The sequence below is a fragment of the Harpegnathos saltator genome, unplaced genomic scaffold (genome assembly GCF_003227715.2).
Source record: "Harpegnathos saltator strain DR-91 unplaced genomic scaffold, Hsal_v8.6 scaffold539, whole genome shotgun sequence".
NCBI classification, from domain to species: domain Eukaryota; kingdom Metazoa; phylum Arthropoda; class Insecta; order Hymenoptera; family Formicidae; genus Harpegnathos; species Harpegnathos saltator.
In genome coordinates, this window is record NW_020230359.1 from 434,158 (window position 1) to 453,187 (window position 19,030).

Genomic DNA, 19,030 nt, shown 5'->3' on the forward strand with positions numbered 1-19,030 from the left:
CTCACCTTAGGCGGCCCGAACGCTCAGGAAGATTTTTTTCGGTTATTCTTCCTCCCGCGTACCGATCGCCGCGATATGCGAGCGTTAATGCGAGTTCGGGGCTTCTTCCTCTACTTATCGCACGATCGCACGCGGCGTTCCTCGATACACACAAGCGACATGCGCCTCTTGAATGACGAATATAACAGTTAGCCAATAAATGAAAAGGTTTATTCATATACTTATGAAAATATCAGCGATGGTATGCTTTCAGACACACACACACACACACACACACACACATGTAGATTGCGTGCTAGCAACCACGGTGTACATACGTATACAAACGTGGCATATATACAATTCTCAATACCCTAGAGAAGTTATGCTGCACCCTTGTTCTTATGTACATAATTTTTGGTTGCAACATGATGCACACGATGTAAAAATGTCGACTTTATATATTACAAAATTATCAAATATACGTTGTAACAAATCAATGTAAAAATCTAAAATTATATTGCATATATACTTAGTGATTGATCATATTTGTGCGAATCCACTCTTACTACACCCATATCGTTCATATGTTCCAATAATTGCACATAGACAGCTAGAGAATAATTTCGTTTTTATAGTTTCTCGTCAGTTCCTTATGCGGCAAAACGATCGAGTTCAGCAGAATTTTCTCCGCGGCCAAGCTCACGCTGGTGCCTGAAGCAACATGAACGATTAAAAACTCGCGAGTCAATATTAAAAAATATATTTGTAAGAGGACCCGTTTCATTACCAAGTATCGTGATGGAAGGATTGAGTTTGCCGTTGACATTAAACAATGGTAAGTTCTCCATTTTCGCAAACGGCTTGTTAGGATTTGGATCACAAGGAGTCCCCTCGACTCGTGCCCATTCACCCACACTGGTACCTGTTCCTATGATGCTATATAAGATGAGAGAATGAGCCTGTATGTGTGTGTTGGCCAATACAATCGATTCTCTGATTCTCACACCAGGCTCAATAATTGTATTTGGACCTATACTAACATTGGGACCTAGCTGTAAGAGGAAGGAATTTTATATAAATATGTGAGTTCGTTAAAATTCGTGAAGTATCGCATTCTAGGACAATTTATCCTTACCGTGGAAGTTGGATGTACAGTGGCTGATGGATGAATATATACATCTCCTATGATGTTACAAGAATCTTTGCTCATCGAAGCCAAATGGTTTGGCTGTTTCTGCTTGTAGAGTGCCAAATAGTGTCGATTGGCATATATCGCAGATCCTGCGGTTTTCACCTGCGACCACCATCTGAGCACAGGCAGAGCAAACAATCGACCGCTTCCTGCCAAACGTGTCAGTATGTCCTGCTCGAACGCAATGTGCGCTGGATCTCTGCCATTGCCATACGACTGCCTGTACACAAAATGGAAAGTAAGAGTCATGGTTCTACTCCATGTTTGTGTGTGAAAACAGATCTAAAAGAAGCTTACATTATAAGATCTTGCTGCTGATTAGCATGAAAGACATCCGCCATTGTTTGGAAGATTTCTAGGGAGGCTAGATATACTCCACAGTTGATAAGGGCTGATACAAATGTGGAAGGTTTTTCGACATAATGCGCCACTTCTCCTTCTTTGCCCAAAACCATACATCCGTAATTCAAGGACTGCTGACGAGTTGCTTCTGTAGCCATGATTGTGAGCAGGGCCTGCTTGTCCTTATGAAATTCCACCATTTCCAATAGAGGAAAGTCAGCACAGACATCCCCATTCATTATAAAAAAGCATGATGGACTGCCCGAACGTATCTGATCACGAAAGTGATACATGCCTCCTGCTGTTCCAAGCGGAGTAAATTCCTGCAGGTATCTAATAACTATGCCATAGGTACTCGACATCTGTTGTACAAACTGAGATAAATCGTTCTTGGGATAAGCGCCGATTATCAATACTTCATTGAGACCAGGCACTTTGGTATATGCCTCAATGTGATGTTGTATCATGGGTAACCCAGCCACTGGGAACAGTGGTTTTGGGATGTCCAGAGAAAGAGGCCTAAACCTTGTTCCTGCAGAAAAAACATTCAAGGTAAAAACATTCAAAATATAAATTCAAGAGAATCTTCATAGTATAAAGTTCTAATTGAATATACAGTTTATTTAGCAACCAATATTATATCTATAATAATCCTGCAACTCTTACTATTTCAACTGATTTAATTGTAAAGCAATAGAGACACAAACCTTTCAATGGTCCTCCAATTAAGATAACTGCCTTCAACATGTTTGCACAATTTAAATGTATCCTCTATGAAATATTTAACTGAGATTATTTCTATCTTCCAAAATAAGTAATACAAGATGAGAATTTTCAGCAATAACAATCACTATTCAACTAATGAGGTAAATTCACTAAAGCAACTGGCCGAAAATTATCATAAAACGTCGACGTATCCGTATGGTTGAGTGGCATTTGGACGTGTCATCACTCTGATGGTATCAACACGATGTATAATTTCCGATAAGTCGACCTCGGTCATAAAAAGGACACGTATTTCAAGTACGTCTCTTCCTGACCGTCACATAAACATATTTTATCTATCATTATCGCCGATACTTTGTAGACTAAAAGGAAAGCCCGCCAAAACTATCGAAATACTACATAATTTAATATAACTCTGGAAGATTATCAATTGTGTAAACACCATCAATTTTGTGTTTCCTTTAAAGCCTTTTACGTCTTCATCAATATTTTCAAGTCACTCAAGCGGTCTTGCCGATCCAACCTCTCCTGACATAATTAAATAGAACTTCTCTCCTTCTCTCTCTTTCTCTCTCTCTCTCTCTCTCTCTTTTTCTCTCTTTCACTTTTCCCTTTAACAATAAAAGTTTAAAGGGTAATCTGCTCTCACACAGCTGACACGACGACAGCATCGCGTAAAGTCCGTTTTCAGCTGCACTAACCGCACTTTCCCTCTTTCTCTCCCTCACAGCCTCGGTATATCGCCATTTCAGACCATATCGCCGGAGTGCAGACAGTGCGACACAAAGTGCATCTAGAAAAGAACAGATCTATGATTCTCCTTCGACTATCATTCCGTGGGACAAGTTTCTCGCCTTAAAGAACCGCGGCGCTGCCGTTTGCCAGTGCTGCCGACATTTCTTGTCGTCAGAAATCCATCTAGGGGAGAAACTCTCCCCCGTTACGTGTCGGCAAGGGAAGGCCGGATAATACGCGCCCGTAAGTTTGTTGGCACGGCGGGAGGGAGAAAGATCGCGGGATCTTCGTTGAGGCGCGAGGTGAACCGAATCGAATCGAACCGAATCTCGCGTACTACGCTTGGCGCGAAATCCCGCCATCTCCGCGAGCTCTCGCCGTCGCCGAAGGGCGCCGGTTTGCAGCGCGAAGCAAGGAGCAGCGCGGAGCAAAGGGGGGAAGGAAGACGAGTGCGCGCGATCAGCTTGGCGCGGCTGTGCGCACTCGAGCCCGAGGGTCAGCGCAACGCGCCGACGACGGTAACATAGACGCTCGCGCCGCCGCCGCCGACGACGACGACGACGACGACGACGACGACGACGACGACAACGACGACGACGACGACGACGACGACGACGACGACGACAACGACGACGACGACGACGACGACGACGACGACGACGACGACGGCGACGACGGCGACGACAGCGACGACGGCGACGACGGCGACAACGAGAGCGGACGAGAGATTTATTCCGGTGTGCGAATCAGATTACAAAGCGCGTAGTCCGCAAGCGGGAAGTGCAAAAGAGCCGTGCGTACGTAAGGTGCGTTTGCGTACGCGCAGTGCGTGCGCCGCATGAGACCAGTCTGCTTCTTCGGTGCTCTGTGATTCGTACTTGGGCGAGTCGTGCGCGCGCGACAGAAAGAGACAGAGAAAGTAACGACGGCAGCAGACGCGAGTGGGGTGAGGGAAGGTAGGGATAAAGAGCGAGAGAGAGGGCGATACTCGTGGCGCGTTCGAAGCGAAGCGCATCGTCGCTCAGCTCGCAGAGACGAAGCGGCCGAAGTTCGAAGCGGACCGACGTGCGCGAGCGGCCCAACTTTCGACGGACGCGAAGCAACTCGCGAGCGGACAATCAGGACGCGTCGCCGCCACCGTCGTCGCCGCTCGCGTAACGCGTCGCGCCGGAGTTGATTCACGAACGGACTAGCAGCGTGCGAACTCTCTCGCCGCCGTTGTGTCGCGTCCTCGTTCGCTCCCGCCTGACGTATCGGAGATACACACAGGCGAGAGGTTGCCGCCGCCACCGCCGCCGCCGTCGCCACAGTTGCTGTTGGCGATTCTTGAGGACCAGGTCGTGGGCGAACCACCTGCCGCGGAAGGATGGAGATCCCGAAAGCTATGCAGGAGGAAGTGAACTCCATGCAAAACAAACTGAGAAAAGCGATATGGGAGCATCAGGTGAGAAAGAGAAAGAGGGAGCGAGAGCGCAATGCTATGTGTGTATGTATGTGTGTGTGTGTGTGTGTGTGTGTATGCACGCGTGTGTCGATAGCGATCGAGACGGGCCCTGATGTGGGGTTAAGGGACGAGTAAAGAGTCGCGTAAAGAACGCGCGGTTACATTGTCGCGAGTCGTCGTCAAACTTCGCCCGTCGTTTCTTTCATCGCCAACTTTTTATTCTCTCTCTCTCTCTCTCTCTCTCTCTCTCTCTCTCTCTCTCTCTCTCTCTCTTTCTCTCTTTCTCTCTTTCTCGGTCTTCCGCGTAGGGCCGGCCCCCGTCCGTCCGTCTAGCCGTCCGAGGCTGCGACCGCTGCGATAGATCGATCGCTCGAGACAACTCGAACGATAGATCCGCTAGCGTCTTCTGCGGATAATTTAAGCGCGCCCGCGATCGTCCGCTCGCGCTCGCGATAGTATAACACTCCCGGGTGTTACGTGACGATGCGAGAAGTGCCGTACGAAAATCGACGCGGAAAGCGAGATGAAAGTTTCATTTCCGATTGAGCGCGTCCTTGTAGCCCTTCCTTTCTTTCTTTCTTTCTTTCAATTTACATTCGTCCTTCTCTCTTTCTCCCCCCCCCTCCTCGCTCGTTCTCGCTTGCTCACTCACCCGTTCGCTGTCGCTCTCCCTCCTCCCCATTGTCGCTTATCAAACTCTCTCTCTCTCTATCTCTCTTTCTCACTCACACTCTCCCTCTGTCCGTCTCTTTCTTTCTCGTGCGCGTAGCTTTCGTTCGTTTGGAATCGTTTGGCGTTCTAGAAATTCTAGATATTCGTCGCGCTACGTCGAGAATCGAGTTAGCAGTTCGAGTTTTGCGAGCGTATTAAATCGCCGACGGCGAGACTCGCCACCGAAAACTTGTTGATCGCTCCGCTTATCTGACAAAAGCGACGCCGAAAGTCTCACGTCTCTTGTGTTTCTGTACCGGAGTACGGAGAAGCGACCGAGATCGGTTTGCTAATTGTCACCCTTTTGTCGCAGACTTAGACGTTGCGTCTGCTGAACGAAGGTGAGACCTTCGTTTGAGAGAGATTTTAGGACACGTACGTAAGAAATATAAGAACTTTTACTTCCTGGCATTTCGAAGCACAAAAAGCACGACGGGAAAGCAAGTCGACGAAAGTTGCGCGGATGACGAGAGGGGTGAAGGTCAAGTTGCTAATTGTTCGTTACTCTGCATATATTCCCGTGACTTTTGGAAAATAAACTTCGGTTTTTCTCCTCGTCCTCGTGTTTCTCTCCCGCCTGCCGTATAAAGAAAATCTTGCATCATTGTAGAAACCACGTGCATAGCTAACGGGAACAGTCCGTTAACGTTGTCCACTGACTGTTTGTGATGTTTTTCTCATTTCGGGAAATTTCGGTCATTTCTCATACATTTCTTAAATAAGATTAATGATGTTCGCATGTCCGAAAACTTTTTCAGCGCAAAGGTTTTATAGTTATAACATATCCGTAACAAAAGCAGGTAACAAAGAAAAAGCGAACGTTGGTTCCCTTGCCTTTTCTTCATTTCGACATTTTTAGAAACGATACCAATAGGTAAATGGTACTGCTCGCGCTTGTCTTTCAAAATCTCTTCGAAAGAGAAGTCCCGCAGTTCCTTAAGAGAACTATATGCACGCTTAAATAAGCTTACGTTTTCGAACAAAGGAGATTCCCAGCCAGATCCTAGCAATTTCCAGACGTTGCATTTTGCAGTTGCAACTTTTTCTTTCCTTGCAACTTTCTCTTATTGTCGGTATTGTCGTTATCATTCTTATTGATATATTACCCGGCAGAGTCGTCTCACGCAAAGTGAGTCTCACGCAAAGACGACACCCGACATGCTTATAAGCGCACCGGCGACCACAATGTCGCCGGCGCTGTTTCAGCGGCGGGCTGAACATTTCTGAAAATTAACTCTTATTAATCGCGCTTATTAAGCGGGACAGAGCGCCCCGAAGTTTGCGCATTCAATTAAACGGCCGTCTCAAATTCGCCAACGACGTCCTCGACGGACAATCGATACTTTCTGAATTACCCGGAACGCTTTTAATCCTTTCCCACGAGGTCGCGGCGAAGTTTCTCGACGATGCGATAAATGCAAGTGCATTTATCGCCTTCGGGCTACAGACGGCTGTTTCCACCGGAAGAATTGGGACGAAATGAGTATCGATAAACGACGCGTCGACTCTCCGCCCCCCCTTCCCTCTCCCGAGTCTCCCGTTATTTGTACGTTTTTCTTCCACAGAAATCGCAATCGTCACAAAATTGTCGCAGGGGCTTCGGGACGCATCGAGGGGGAAACAATGTCGCGGTTTCGTAATCGCTGAGCGCGATTTATGTAATCAAAGTTCGCGCATTTCGTCGGTGAGGGACAGGTGCCTAGTCGATACTCGCGACCGGGGAGCTTCCCGAGTCGCCGAGTCGCGCTTGGTTTACTTTTACTGCGAAAATGTTGACGAGGTCGTTCTCTCCTACTTTTGCGCGCATGTCGACTACCTCGCCCGGTCTTTGATTAATTCTTTATTCGCCGAGGAGAACGAGACGAGACTCGTTCGGCTCGCTCACAGCATTGACAAATTGCCCGTGTCGGCTGCCGAGTCGAGTCGTGTCGTACTCAAAAAAGAAAAAAAAAAGAAAGAAAGGAAGAAAAGGAGAAAGAAAGAAGAGCAAGTCACACGGCTATTTTCCGCGCGCGCGCGCGCACGACGCGAGAGCCGAATTGATAGCGAGCTGCTTTTCCGCCGTTTGCGGCGGAACTTCCTCTCGAAAGTCGCGCCTTTCCGCGTCGTGACGTTCCGGCGCAATTAATATCAGACGCAATTAACCGCGAGTGATATCCGCCGCGTCAGTGCGCTGAATACACAAGTCCCGTTCCGCCGTGTCGCCGCGATTGCCGTGGAAAGCGCGAATTTGCGGCGAAGTCGGCGAGACGCGCGAAACATTCGAACGCGCGTCTTCATCAATTAACGACAGTTATTAGCGGGCCTGGCAGGACGCGATATGGCGACGCTCGCTCGCGCGCGCGCGCGCGCGCGCACCCCGCTCGGTCAGACACGCGTCGCGGGTTGGTCCTCGCGCGGATGTCGCTGAATTATTCAGCCCATCCTCTCTTTTTCTCTCTCTCTCTCTCTCTCTCTCTCTCTCTCTCTATCGGACGCGATTCCGCATTACGGCACCGCTCGGCGGCGAAACTGCGAGACGCCCCGGTACGGCGTCTGTTCGCACCCGTTCGATTATTAATCGTCGCCGTTTTCGCTTGCATTGCAGATGTGCGTGGTGAAGCTGAAGAACGACCCGAACGTAAGTATATCCCCTGCCGAGGAGAGGGAGCCTCCTGCTCTCTCTCTCTCTCCCTCTCTCTCTCTCTCTCTCTCTCTCTCTCTCTCTCTCTCTCTCTCTCTCTCTCTCTCTCTCTCTCTCTCTCTGTCTCTCTCTCTCTCTCTCTCTCTCTCTCTTTCTCTCTCTCTCTCTCTCTCTCTCTCTGTCTCTCTCTCTCTCTTTCTCTGCTGCTGCTGCAGCATCACGAGCGATTTCGCGAGAGACACCGAGCGGAGGAGGAGACGCGTGCGCTCGCGAATTACAGCGCGCGCGAGAGATTCACGGAACAATCGATACGGCGAGAGAGAGGAGCTCGAGTCGCGCGGACGTGTGCCTTTGAAATTCCGCTAAGCCCCGTGTCGTACAACAAACTTCGGCCAGACGTTTGGCCGTCTCGTGCCAACTAGTGCTGGACACGCATATTAAAAGAAACTTTCCTACCCGGGCTGTTTACGTAAATGTTCACGGTCGATCCGGCCGGCCGATCAATATGTCGAATCCCGTCAGGGCGTCTCGGAGCGCCCTGTGTGAGAAAATAATGAAGAATAATAATAATAATAATAATAATAGCAGCAGCAGCAGCAGCAGCAGCAGCAACGCGCCCGACGCGCGCGTAATCCGCCAGTGATTCTCCGATCTCTCAGCTTTATTGCTCGGACTTATAATTAGGATCTTTGTTCATTGCGCGCATCAATAGCGCTGTCAGGCGTGCGCGCAAGCGTCGCGACGTTTTTAACAGCGTCTGCTTTAATTACCGCGCGCGATGACGACTTCACGGACTTCCGTGTTGCGACGTAAAAATACGACCTCAACGATCCATTCGAACATTCATGTTTTTTTCGATACACCATTGAATAATAATCGAGCCGAGTCGGCGCTCGCGTCCGCGCTCGAGCGCTCATTTAATCGATACGATGCGCTTCGTTACAGAACTCGGACATTCACAGCCGGAAGGAAAAGATTCAGCTGCATATCCTTTCTTTGGGAAAATGCCAGGTAAGCGGACGATTGATTCGTCTCAACTCGTCGCCCCGCTCTCGCATGTCCGCGATGGTGCTTCGTGTTCTCTCTCTCTCTCTCTCTCCCGAGTTCTCATCGCGCGAGACCTCGGCGATGCTTCCGCGAGCTGTCCTCCGACACAAATCGATCGCGCGATCGCGCCGACACAGGAGACACAGCGGGAGAGGGGCTAACACCCCCTCTCTCCTCTCGTTTTTTCCTAATATCGCTGTCGTGAGACGCCACGTCACAACACAATTCTCCGTGTAACGCGTATTATCGATCAAGGTTGTTATTAATATGGGCGTCGTCTGTTGCACGGCGGAAACTTGGGCGCGCGCTTTGCTCAACTTTTGCCAAGCAACGACTCTTATCGCGTCGCAATTACGCTATCGCTCGCGTGGCAGAACGCAAGCAACGAAATATAATCGATTATCGCCCAGTCACGACGGTGTGTGTTGAAACTCCGCGCGGCGCGAGAGTCTCGCAAGAAAGAGATCCCCGGGATGACGGGCGAAAGCGGATACGGGGTTAATAAATCGCGGCTACGAGATTCCTGGCAAAACGCGCACGATCGGGGGAGATCCTCCTCATTATTCCGCGGATTAAGTCGGACACGCGCGCGGCCCGCCCGGCGTTTATCGGTGCTCCCGCGCGCGGTGTTATATTTGTACCCTGCAGCGACGCGTCCCTTTTCAACGCGCCTCCGCTTCGGCGACGTTCTTTTTCCTTCGATCGCGCGCGCGCGCGCGCGCGGCATCGTTGATAACAAGCGAGATAAATAGTCGGGAACGCGCAACGAACGGGGACAGACGGATAATACGTAGAGGCTGCGAGAGCGGGAAAGCGTGATGCGCGACCGTGCCGGGGGCGCCAGGAGGGAGGGGGCGGGGGGCGGGGAGAGCGCAGGGTGAGCAGATGAGGGAGGTTGGGAGGCGACAATTCAGAAAGAAGGAGCGAGAGCAACTTGGAGCGAAGGAGAGAAGCCGGCAGGCAGAGAGACGGAGGGGCTCAAAATCAATAAAATGTCCTGCGGAAACGTTTTCGGCTCTTTACAAAATCTCCGCATCTTTTTCGCTCGTTTGCGTCTTCGTGACGGTGACCTCCACGTGCCGCACGCAGCACGTCTGCCTGTTTATTCGTGTTTCTGCTGGCTTTTTTAAAATAATTGTGCGAGCACTCTGTCTCTCTCTCTCTCTCTCTCTCTCCCTCCCTCCCTCTCCGCTCCCTACTTTGAAAGTAGCGCGAGCTTGCCTGCATCGCGTAGAAATTGAGCTTGAAACTTAGAATAAACAGCGCGTCGGTTTCGCAACTTCAACCGCGTAACCGCGCGTAACGTCCAAGATTTCGTTGCATCATCGTGTGCGTATGTTTTGTTGTACCTTTCCTGAAAATTGTCGCATGAATGAACAAGCCCTGTGACGCAACTTCGTTCGAACGTCCAGGGGTGATGCACGCGTCGCGCTTCGCTCGAGCGCATCAAGTCTACCTACTTTGCCGGCTCATATGACGGCTGCTTCTAAAAGACTTTTTTTTTTCTTTTTTAGAAATTTCTGATGGTTGACTCGCTATATGTGTGTGTGTGTGTGTGTGTGTGTATATGCATATATATATACGTGTCTCCCTGATTTCTAATACGCAGAAGCAAATCGTGGAGCGGCTGCGCAAAGCGGTGCAGAGCGTTGCAGCGGACGGCCCGAACGGGCCGAAAGTTTCTATAGCTTCTATCTGGAACTTGAACAACAACAATCATATCACGAATAACAACGAGACGAAGCACGAGACGGTCGCCAACGGTTTCGAAACGAAACCTTCGAAGGAGTACTACGAGGAGGTTGTTACGAACGGCGATGTTCCCTCACCGGTGCAAAATAATGATTGCGCGAAGTAAGTTTGCCCTGAACGTGCAAGCGCACGCGCGCACACGCGCAATATCGATCAAAAGCGAAGATTTTTCTAAACGGATCTCGGAAAAATCGCTTGGTGTTTGCTACCGCTAATTACTTAATGTTTTACGAAGATATTGGAATCTCTTGGACGTTGGAATTTCTTTTACAGACGAAGTCCTAGCTCAGTGGGAACCGCCTCCGGTGAAGATGACATCGTTGAAGTGCCAATGGATGAGAATTCCAACAAGAAAGAGGAGACGAAGGAAGAATATGAGGACGAGATTATGAATAAGGAATTCTTCCTGCGTACTCTCGAGCTTATTACCAAGGAGATAGCTTTGGAGCTCCAAAACAAGAGAGCGGAGAGGAAACGTCGCAGCACGGCGAACCCACATTTTGTATATTCCATGGTGGAGCAACCGGCCGTAAGTAGAAGACACACATCGACGCTCTCGTTTGTAGCACAGAATAACTTTATCAGCACAAGTCAGTATCGATACTTGAATGGGTGTTTCAGAAGCGGCAGAAAAAGCAATCCTACATGCAATCCGGAAACGCGCCTCACACCCGACAAGCTGCTCGTATGAACGGCCCGTCGCCGCCACCCAGCAAAGCTCAAGCAACCAAATCTACCTCGCAGCAAGCTCGTGCGATAACGAAGCTGATCCCGGTCCAAAAGTCCAACACTAGACCGAATATTCTGAGAAACGCCGACAGCAAAGTCTTCGTGAACAAGAACAAAATCGAAGACAAGCAGACGCAATCGTCCGTGACCGGTGCCAAAACCATTCAGATAGGTGGCAAGACTGTCCACTTACCGGGATTGCCGTCTAGCTTGACCATCGAGAGAATCGAGAACGAGTCCGTTGTATGTATCACTTGTAGGAACAAAAGCTCAGGTCAGTATAAGATCCCATCAGTCTTAGGTACATTATCGACACTAATGAGATTGACGGAGGGACAGCGATCTACCACGTACGAACAATCGTACAAAGATTCGTCATCTTTTTGCAGGCCCGTTAACTGTATGCGAGATTTGCTCAAGGAGCTATCACGTCACCTGCCATACCATGCCGGCTCCACCCAGCACGTGCCCCAAATGTGCAATACTAGTACGCTCGAGGAAAAACGTACAAAAGCAAGAAGAAGCCGAGGGTGGGGAACGGATGGATGGAGAGAAGCTGCCACTGAAGGGTGACAAGCTCGGTAAATCGTCCTCTGTTTACAAAAGGAAATCTTCCTCTAAGCGTAAGAGGAAAGCTTCCTCTAGCAGTAAGAGGAAATCTTCCTCCAAAAAGACAAAGCGTGTGATTGACAAAAAAGTTCTTGATTCCGTAGACGTTAATACGACGTTGCGGGTGTAGACGTTAATTCGACGTCGCGACAGCAATTTGAAAGTTTTTGTTGCTGTAAAATCGGCCAATTCTCGATACCTATGATTGAGCATAGAGTATAATGCAAATCGAAATGCAAAACAATATGAAAACTTGGTCGTGATAAAGTCACAAAGTACCGATAGGCGGTACAGGCGCATTATTTTAACTACGAACAGAGGAATTTGTATAACATAAGCCCATAACTTCTAGATTTAACATACAACGAGGTATCGCAGCGTTGCCGCAGACTTAATTGAGCGTAGGCACGCACGCTGAATAAACGAGAGAGCAGCATGCCGGAAGAAGTGTCCGCGTGTGAAACCGGCTTCTCGAATACGGCCGAAGAATTTACAATTAGGAAGAACTTTTTGGTCGATCGTCCACGATAGGACACTAAAAAAACAACCTGTGTATTGAACGCGAAATATCTTGCAGAGGAGAAAGAGAGAGAAAGATATGAGCTGCACGAGCGAAACTCGGATCTGAGATTGCAGGTCTACGAGTTGGAAAAACGCTCACAACTACTCGGCCAGTCACTCCAGGTTCGTCCTGTGGCCTGCGTAGAGACAAATTACAAAGTTTACTTTCTTTTGGAATGCTCCTCAGTTGATCGAATCGCGTAAATTCCAAACATTCTCCATCCTTTATTTTCATTTCATATAAAACCTGCAAGATGTCTGCGTTTTTCCTTATGTTGTTGCCTATATTTGGCATATCTAGAAAGATAGGTCAGATCCAGTTGTTTGAAACGAAAATAAAGAAAAATATAGAAATGGACAATAATATAAAAAAAAAATAGGATGAGAAATTTACAGGATCGACCAGTCTTTCGGAAACGAAATTTTATCATTATGATTTGTATGTCTGTTCGTTAGCTTTGTTTTTTTAGGAACTGATCCGTAAATTATGTGTGATTTGTTTACTGTACCTGCAAAAATATAACTTATATGATTACAGACTGCTCAACTTGCGATTCAGAGACGCGAACGATACTATTGATCATGTGCACTTGCATCATGTGGACTCGCGTTCCGCGAATGAAACACGAATCTGATCGACAATTATACGAATATTTGAATTATGAATATTTCACTTTATGCAGATAGATAAATCGAAACTTTTATTATCGTGTTTGTAAGTTGCGCAATGTCTGTATTCAGATGAAATTTCGGCTTTGTTGTTACTATCTTGGAAGAAAACACAAAATTTAATACGTACATACCTTTTATTGTCCCTTCTCAGAAAAATATTCTTATTTAGTTTTAATTTACGTTCGTAAGTTATCCCCGTATGGGAAAAGCAGTTTTCATTGTCATATGCACATATTAATATCTCTGTTGATACTTTTCAAAGTAGTCTCTATTTCTCATTTATCGAAGATATATCATGTTTGTGCAAATGACACTGAGCAATCGATTTGTTAGGAATTCTCCGTGTATATACATGTAGAGTATATATACACGAAGAGAAACGAAGGAACGACTGAGAGAGAATCTATAATAAGTTACTTAATAGATATTCCTAACAAGCTGGTCGTTCAGTGTAACACTCAGCGCATGTTTATTCATAAAAAATGTACTGACGACTGACAAAAACTGCAAGGAAAACTAGTTTTTACTTCTCTCACACGAGAAAGAACAACTAGTTGGCGCTAGTTTGAAAATTGATTTGTAATCCGAAAGGCGTCGCCACAGTATTTTGAGAGAGTTTTCTAACAAATTTAAGATGGCGCCGCTACGGCTTTTAGAGTACAAAAGACTTGCACTCACGGACTGTGCAAACAAATGACACATACATGTATACACATACACACACATATAGAAATATCAAGCGAGTGTAACTAGACTGAAAGTTGAGCACAGAATCCCTAGGTTTTCGCTAATTTCGTCAAAGAATTTTCCCTATATTTTCATAGTTTTTTTTTCTCTTTATACAAGTACTAACAATTAATTTTCTTATTTTTTCGATAGTTGCAACAACGCTTGCGTCAGGAGCTAATGGGAAAGCAGGAGAAGACTCAGAGGTCTATCAAACGTCTAGTGGACTTCATAAAGTTGATGCAAATGAGAAAAAGCGCATCCTCTCCTCTACCTTCGGCGTCAATAAACTCCCCGCCTCAACCTTCCTCATCCCAATCACCTCCGACAATACCTCCTCGGACGTCGAGCAATTCGACGACGGAAAGTTTACCTCAGTCACCGATAACGAGCAACGACAAGACGTCGTACCCCGTAACCCGGTCGTTCTCAGTCAGCCCCAACGATCGGGCATCACCTACGTCCAAGCAGAGGAACAGATGTCCTACTCCTATCAGCTGCCAGGCACCAGTGCCCAGCCTGAAAAGCACCAATCATACCTCATTGTTAAAAAAATCACAGAATCTGGTCGAAGGTCCGACCAGCCTGCTGACGGTCAAACCGACGAGCAAGGCCACTCTGCAGTTGTCAACTATCAATTGCCGACCACGTCCGGCTGCAGTTCTTCCCTCGAGGCCGGCATCGTCGTCGCCCATTCCCTGCTCTTCGGTCGTAACAACCGTAAGAGGAAGACCGCCCGTGCAATCCCAGCACTCCACCGAATTATCGGCTCGGAAGGGCTTCTCCCCGTCGCGGCCGAGTACCAGTTGGACCGAGCGACCATCAACGGCAGAAAGCCCTGGACCAAGCTCTCACGCGGTAAATTCTGCATCAGCCAGCAATCATCCGGTAGACCCGCCACCGAAACTCTATTCCCATCCTACAGCGATTGCGTCGAGATCAGCGACGAGCACTTGCAAATCGCAAAGCCCACTCTTGCATCAGCAGAGGAAACAGCGAGCTGCGATGGTCGTCTTGGCAAGCACAGGTCGTCAAGAGCCGGCACAATCGTCCACTCACTGTTCTCAGGCAATAACCGGCCCTATATCATCTCCGATCGTGCACGCGAGTCACGAGGCTTCGGCGCAAACGATCGAGACTGCCCGCTCTTGCGACAGCAGCTCTGTCGTTTGGAGCACGAGCAGCTGGAGTCGCGCGAACAGTCAGGCCGCGCCACAGCGACAACAACAGTCCAGCTCCAGCGACGAGCCCTCACGAGGTTCTTCGAGCACGTGAAATTGGAAGAAGCGCATATACCAGCGCCACTTAGAACAAAGCTAGTACACAAGAGCAAGCTGGTCGCGCTGGAGGGGAGGGAGCTCGATAGTGTCGGCGAGAGTGTCGGCCGAAAGGGCGCATGCGACCGACGCTACGATGACGCTGGCGTTAGCGCTGACGCTGCACTGTTGACGTCATCCTCCAACTCCGACGAGGATTCGCTCGACGAAGAGACGCGGCGGAGCCGCGGTGCCGCGAGCGACATCGCGGTGCCGCCGAGGGACAAGCACGAGAAAGATGCCGCCAAGTGGTCGCCTCTCTGTCGCCCGTCGAGCGTACAATCGCCATCGGCGAGCAACGATTACGAGCGCGCTCGCCAAGTCAAGTCGCAGCAATCGTCCAAGCTATTTTTCCGCTCGACGTCGCGCGAGAGGAAACAGAAAGACGACGCGGCCGGGGCGTTATCTATCGCACAAAGCAATCTTTCGGAGCTTCTTAATGAGGTCTCAGTTCCTGACGATAAGGCTGACACCGAGAGACAAGACTTACCCAGTGGCGGCAGACCGTCGAGTAGGAGCAGCATCAGCAGCAGCGGTGGGGGCAGCAGCAGCGGCAACAGCAACAGCAGCAGCAGCAGCAGCAACCACAGCAGCAACCACAGTAGCAACCACAGCAGCAACCACAGCAGCAGCAGCAGCAGCAGCAGCAGCGGTCACAGCGACACCCCGGAGCAAGCGATGAACGGCGCGGACGGTCTCGCGGTCTCGCACATCACTAAGAACATATGCGAACTTCTCAACGATAATCCCACCTCTCCGGGGGAAGAGGAGCTGGTGCGTTATGTGTCGGCGATGGGCGGAGGTGATGATGACGACGACGTCGTCGACGCCGATGACGACGACGATGACGACGACGACGATGCCGTCACTGGTTAGATATATATATATATATGTATATGTATATGTATATATATATAGTTAGGCTAGTTATATTGATACTGACAATGACACTGTCAACGAGAACGTGCTCATCGTTACTCCCGTATTCGCGCTCAAAGAGCCGCGTGTGTGTTCGCGGTTGAGCGACGCGCCTCGCGCCAATCGATCCTTGTAATCCTATAGCAATTATATATCAGTATACGATCGCGTCGTATCCTAGAGGTATTTTACAACGATCGTTCGATCGTTCGATCGGAGGACATCGCGCAAGTTTTCCAGCGGCACGATCTCGCATCACACCCACATCCGCCTCCCGTTGCACCGTGGCCTATACGATATGATGAAGGAGACGTTATCGTTACGTTATCGACCGTTGCTAGTCGTTTCGAAATTTCGCCGATCTCTCTCGGAGAAAGGGAAGAAAAGGAAGAAAATGAAGAAAAAAAAAAAGAAAACAAGAGAAATCCGTGCGATATTTCTATCCTATGAAAGTATCGAGGAGAGACATTGCGCGCGCGCGCGGACGTTTTTCCTTCGGAAATTAATACCCTTCGTTCTCGGTTTTGTGTTGCGCCGACGTGAAAATTGTTCGACCGAGCGACGCGCGATATATCAAGTACTCTCAGTGGAAATTTGAGTACACGTGACGTTTGTTTGCGATATAGAATGATGAAAGCAATCGCTTCTCCGACTCTAATAGGGGGATTCTGTCGCGCGTGTGCGTGTGCGTGTGCGTGTGCGTTTGTCACCACGGCGTATGTGTCCGCAATTCGTTTCGTTTTGCAGCTTAAACGCGCCCAGGCCGGCGCGTATATATCAATACCGCGATATTCGTGATTCCGCGACCCCGGGGACGTGTCGCGCGATTACGTTTGACGCTGAGGAAGGCGCGTGGAAAGGCACGAAGGACACGGGAGGAAGCCTAATTATTACGTAAAACGAGTCACATTACCATACTGCCTTAATAGTAAAGTAAAAGTGGTACTTTTTAAACCGGCAATATATCGGCAAATGAGAGGAGGTGGGATCGTATCTATCCCGATTGCGAGCGCGGATCGCCGCCGCGCGGATCAGTGATCAGCGGCGGACTGATCGTCGTCGAGCTCTGCACGACCGCGGAGGAACAATACGACTAATCAAATCTCGTTACCATAATCGAAAGCGTAGACATTAAGGGCCATTGTCCGGCGCTTCAGTTCCGCGACGCGACGCGACGCGGCGCAGCGCGACGCGAAACTGATCGCGTCCTGTTCTCGCGAAAGTTATTATAGTCGAGGTGAAAGTTCGAGATGCGAGATACGAGACGAGGGTTCGCGCGGCGACACGAAGCGTGTGCACGGCGGAGCGGAGGTCGGTCGACGAAGCGCGCGTCTCAAGGTGACACAGGATTGACATCGCGAGCGCGCGGTGATGTTTCTTCTCTCGTTTCTGACGCGCGGCGACGTGTCCTCGCAGATCCTCGCGTTGTTTTAAGTTCGTCATTATTTATCGTTTATTATTGTGTGTAGTCTGTTTTCTCACAGTTTCTCTCTTGTCGCGCGTGCACACGCTTTGCGCAAACCCGTCCGATGATGGGCTTTCAAAGATTTCTGCGTTTAATTTTTCGCCGAGGAAGCTTTCTCGACTGCGTTCCGTTCTCGATTGTTTACGATTGTACGAGCCCGGAGTTTTTCGTCGTTAGCGAATTTCAGCCGCAACGGCGGATCCATCTTCGTCGTTCAGGATGTTGCGACGAGGATGTATTATCCGACGACACGTCACGTTACTTTCGTCTCGCGTGGAGCTGCGCGCAGTTCTTTTCTATTTATTTCGCGTTCGACGTTTACTCTCCTTTTAGCCGGCCGTCGCGCCGCCCGGCTAAAAAAGCCCGACACACGTTCACACTTAATTAGCGTATACAATTAAGAGAAAAAAAAAAGTTGTTATTGCAATGTAGGCAACGATATTGAGATCGAAATTCGTATTTTTATGGAATAAAGCTACTTCTCAACAGCACACACACGCACGATCTTCCTCCGGTCGCGCGTCCTCGGCTCTTTTCGGCGGCCGAGACGCCGTGTTTATGTTACTTCCGTGCGTATACACCTCTCGCTATATATTGCGTTGGAGAGATCGTTCTCCTCGATTCCTCCCCTCCTACGCCCGTCCGCTCGTTTGATTTTAAACTCGTCGCTCGTGCGACATTTAACTCGAACTGCCGCGCCAGCGCGGCGAACAAACGCTCGTTCGCAGCAATGCGTTTCGCTCAATCGGAGATGGCCGATATTCTCGTTGAAAAATGGCTAAACCGCGGTGACACGAGGGAGAGAGCGGCGGAGTTGCCGACTTGGACAAACAATCGGCTAATGACATGTAAATATGGCGGAGCTAATCAAGCGGCTGTGCCAACAGGCTACGCGAAGAGACCCGCTCTCTCTCTCTCTCTCTCTCTCTCTCTCTCTCTCTCTCTCTCTCTCTCTCTCTCTCTCTCTCTCTCTCTCTCTCTCTCTCTCTCTCTCTCTCTCTCTCTCGCTCTCTCTCTCTCTCTCTCTCTCTCTCTCTCTCTCTCTCTACCTCTCTCTCTCTCTACCTCTCTTTCGCTTTTCCTCTCTCTCGTTCTCTCTCTCTCTCTCTCTCTCTCTCTCTCTCTCTCTCTCTCTCTCTCTCTCTCTCTCTCTCTCTCTCTCTCTCTCTGTGCTTCCGCGGAAGGGTATTCGATACTCGATGTATTTGCCTCGACCTGCGCACATGCATCGCGCTGTAGCAACGCGCGTACATATTTAATGGTTGCACGTTAATTGCGCTCTGTTTGCCCATTCCCCATTCTACGCTCCATCTACACGTCCACCTACATTCTCTTCACCCTTTCCGTGCCGCAATTCTCCTTTGTTAGCGTGTGCGCCGCGCGCAGTTCGATTTTAATCAATTCACCTCGAGCACCCGAGTTGGTTCGGTACGCTCGAAATCCCGCGGAAAACCTACTTTCGCGCATCATATCGCATGCA

General features: G+C 49.2%; 2 protein-coding genes across 2 annotated transcripts; one reads left to right on the top strand and one right to left on the bottom strand.

Moving 5' to 3' along the window:
• Nucleotides 1–188: 188 nt before the first annotated feature.
• On the bottom strand, nt 189–3,526 carry Gmppa (GDP-mannose pyrophosphorylase A). The gene is made up of 5 exons (XM_011141719.3): nt 2,224–3,526; nt 1,472–2,048; nt 1,118–1,394; nt 770–1,034; nt 189–693 (listed from the first exon to the last, which is right to left on the bottom strand). The coding sequence occupies exons 1-5, from the start codon at nt 2,261–2,263 to the stop codon at nt 593–595; spliced, it is 1,260 nt and encodes a 419-aa protein (XP_011140021.1). The 5' UTR covers nt 2,264–3,526; the 3' UTR covers nt 189–592.
• Nucleotides 3,527–3,640: 114 nt separating this feature from the next.
• On the top strand, nt 3,641–18,041 carry LOC105183544 (uncharacterized). Its single transcript, XM_011141771.3, has 8 exons — nt 3,641–4,421; nt 7,720–7,752; nt 8,701–8,766; nt 10,412–10,656; nt 10,828–11,083; nt 11,176–11,557; nt 11,673–11,864; nt 14,005–18,041. Exons 1-8 carry the CDS (start codon nt 4,344–4,346, stop codon nt 16,041–16,043), a joined length of 3,291 nt encoding a protein of 1,096 aa, XP_011140073.2. The 5' UTR covers nt 3,641–4,343; the 3' UTR covers nt 16,044–18,041.
• Nucleotides 18,042–19,030: the final 989 nt, after the last annotated feature.

Bases quoted from the DNA above. Each gene is read 5' to 3' on its own strand.
- LOC105183544 (XM_011141771.3), top strand. From the start codon at position 4,344: ATGGAGATCCCGAAAGCTATGCAGGAGGAAGTGAACTCCATGCAAAAC. The intron at 11,558-11,672 runs GTCAGTATAAGA...ATCTTTTTGCAG, and splicing joins TTGTAGGAACAAAAGCTCAG to GCCCGTTAACTGTATGCGAG. The intron at 11,865-14,004 runs GTAAATCGTCCT...TTTTTTCGATAG, and splicing joins ACTGAAGGGTGACAAGCTCG to TTGCAACAACGCTTGCGTCA.
- Gmppa (XM_011141719.3), bottom strand. From the start codon at position 2,263: ATGTTGAAGGCAGTTATCTTAATTGGAGGACCATTGAAAG. The intron at 1,395-1,471 runs GTAAGCTTCTTT...TTTTGTGTACAG, and splicing joins CAGCAGCAAGATCTTATAAT to GCAGTCGTATGGCAATGGCA. The intron at 1,035-1,117 runs GTAAGGATAAAT...TTCCTCTTACAG, and splicing joins CTGTACATCCAACTTCCACG to CTAGGTCCCAATGTTAGTAT.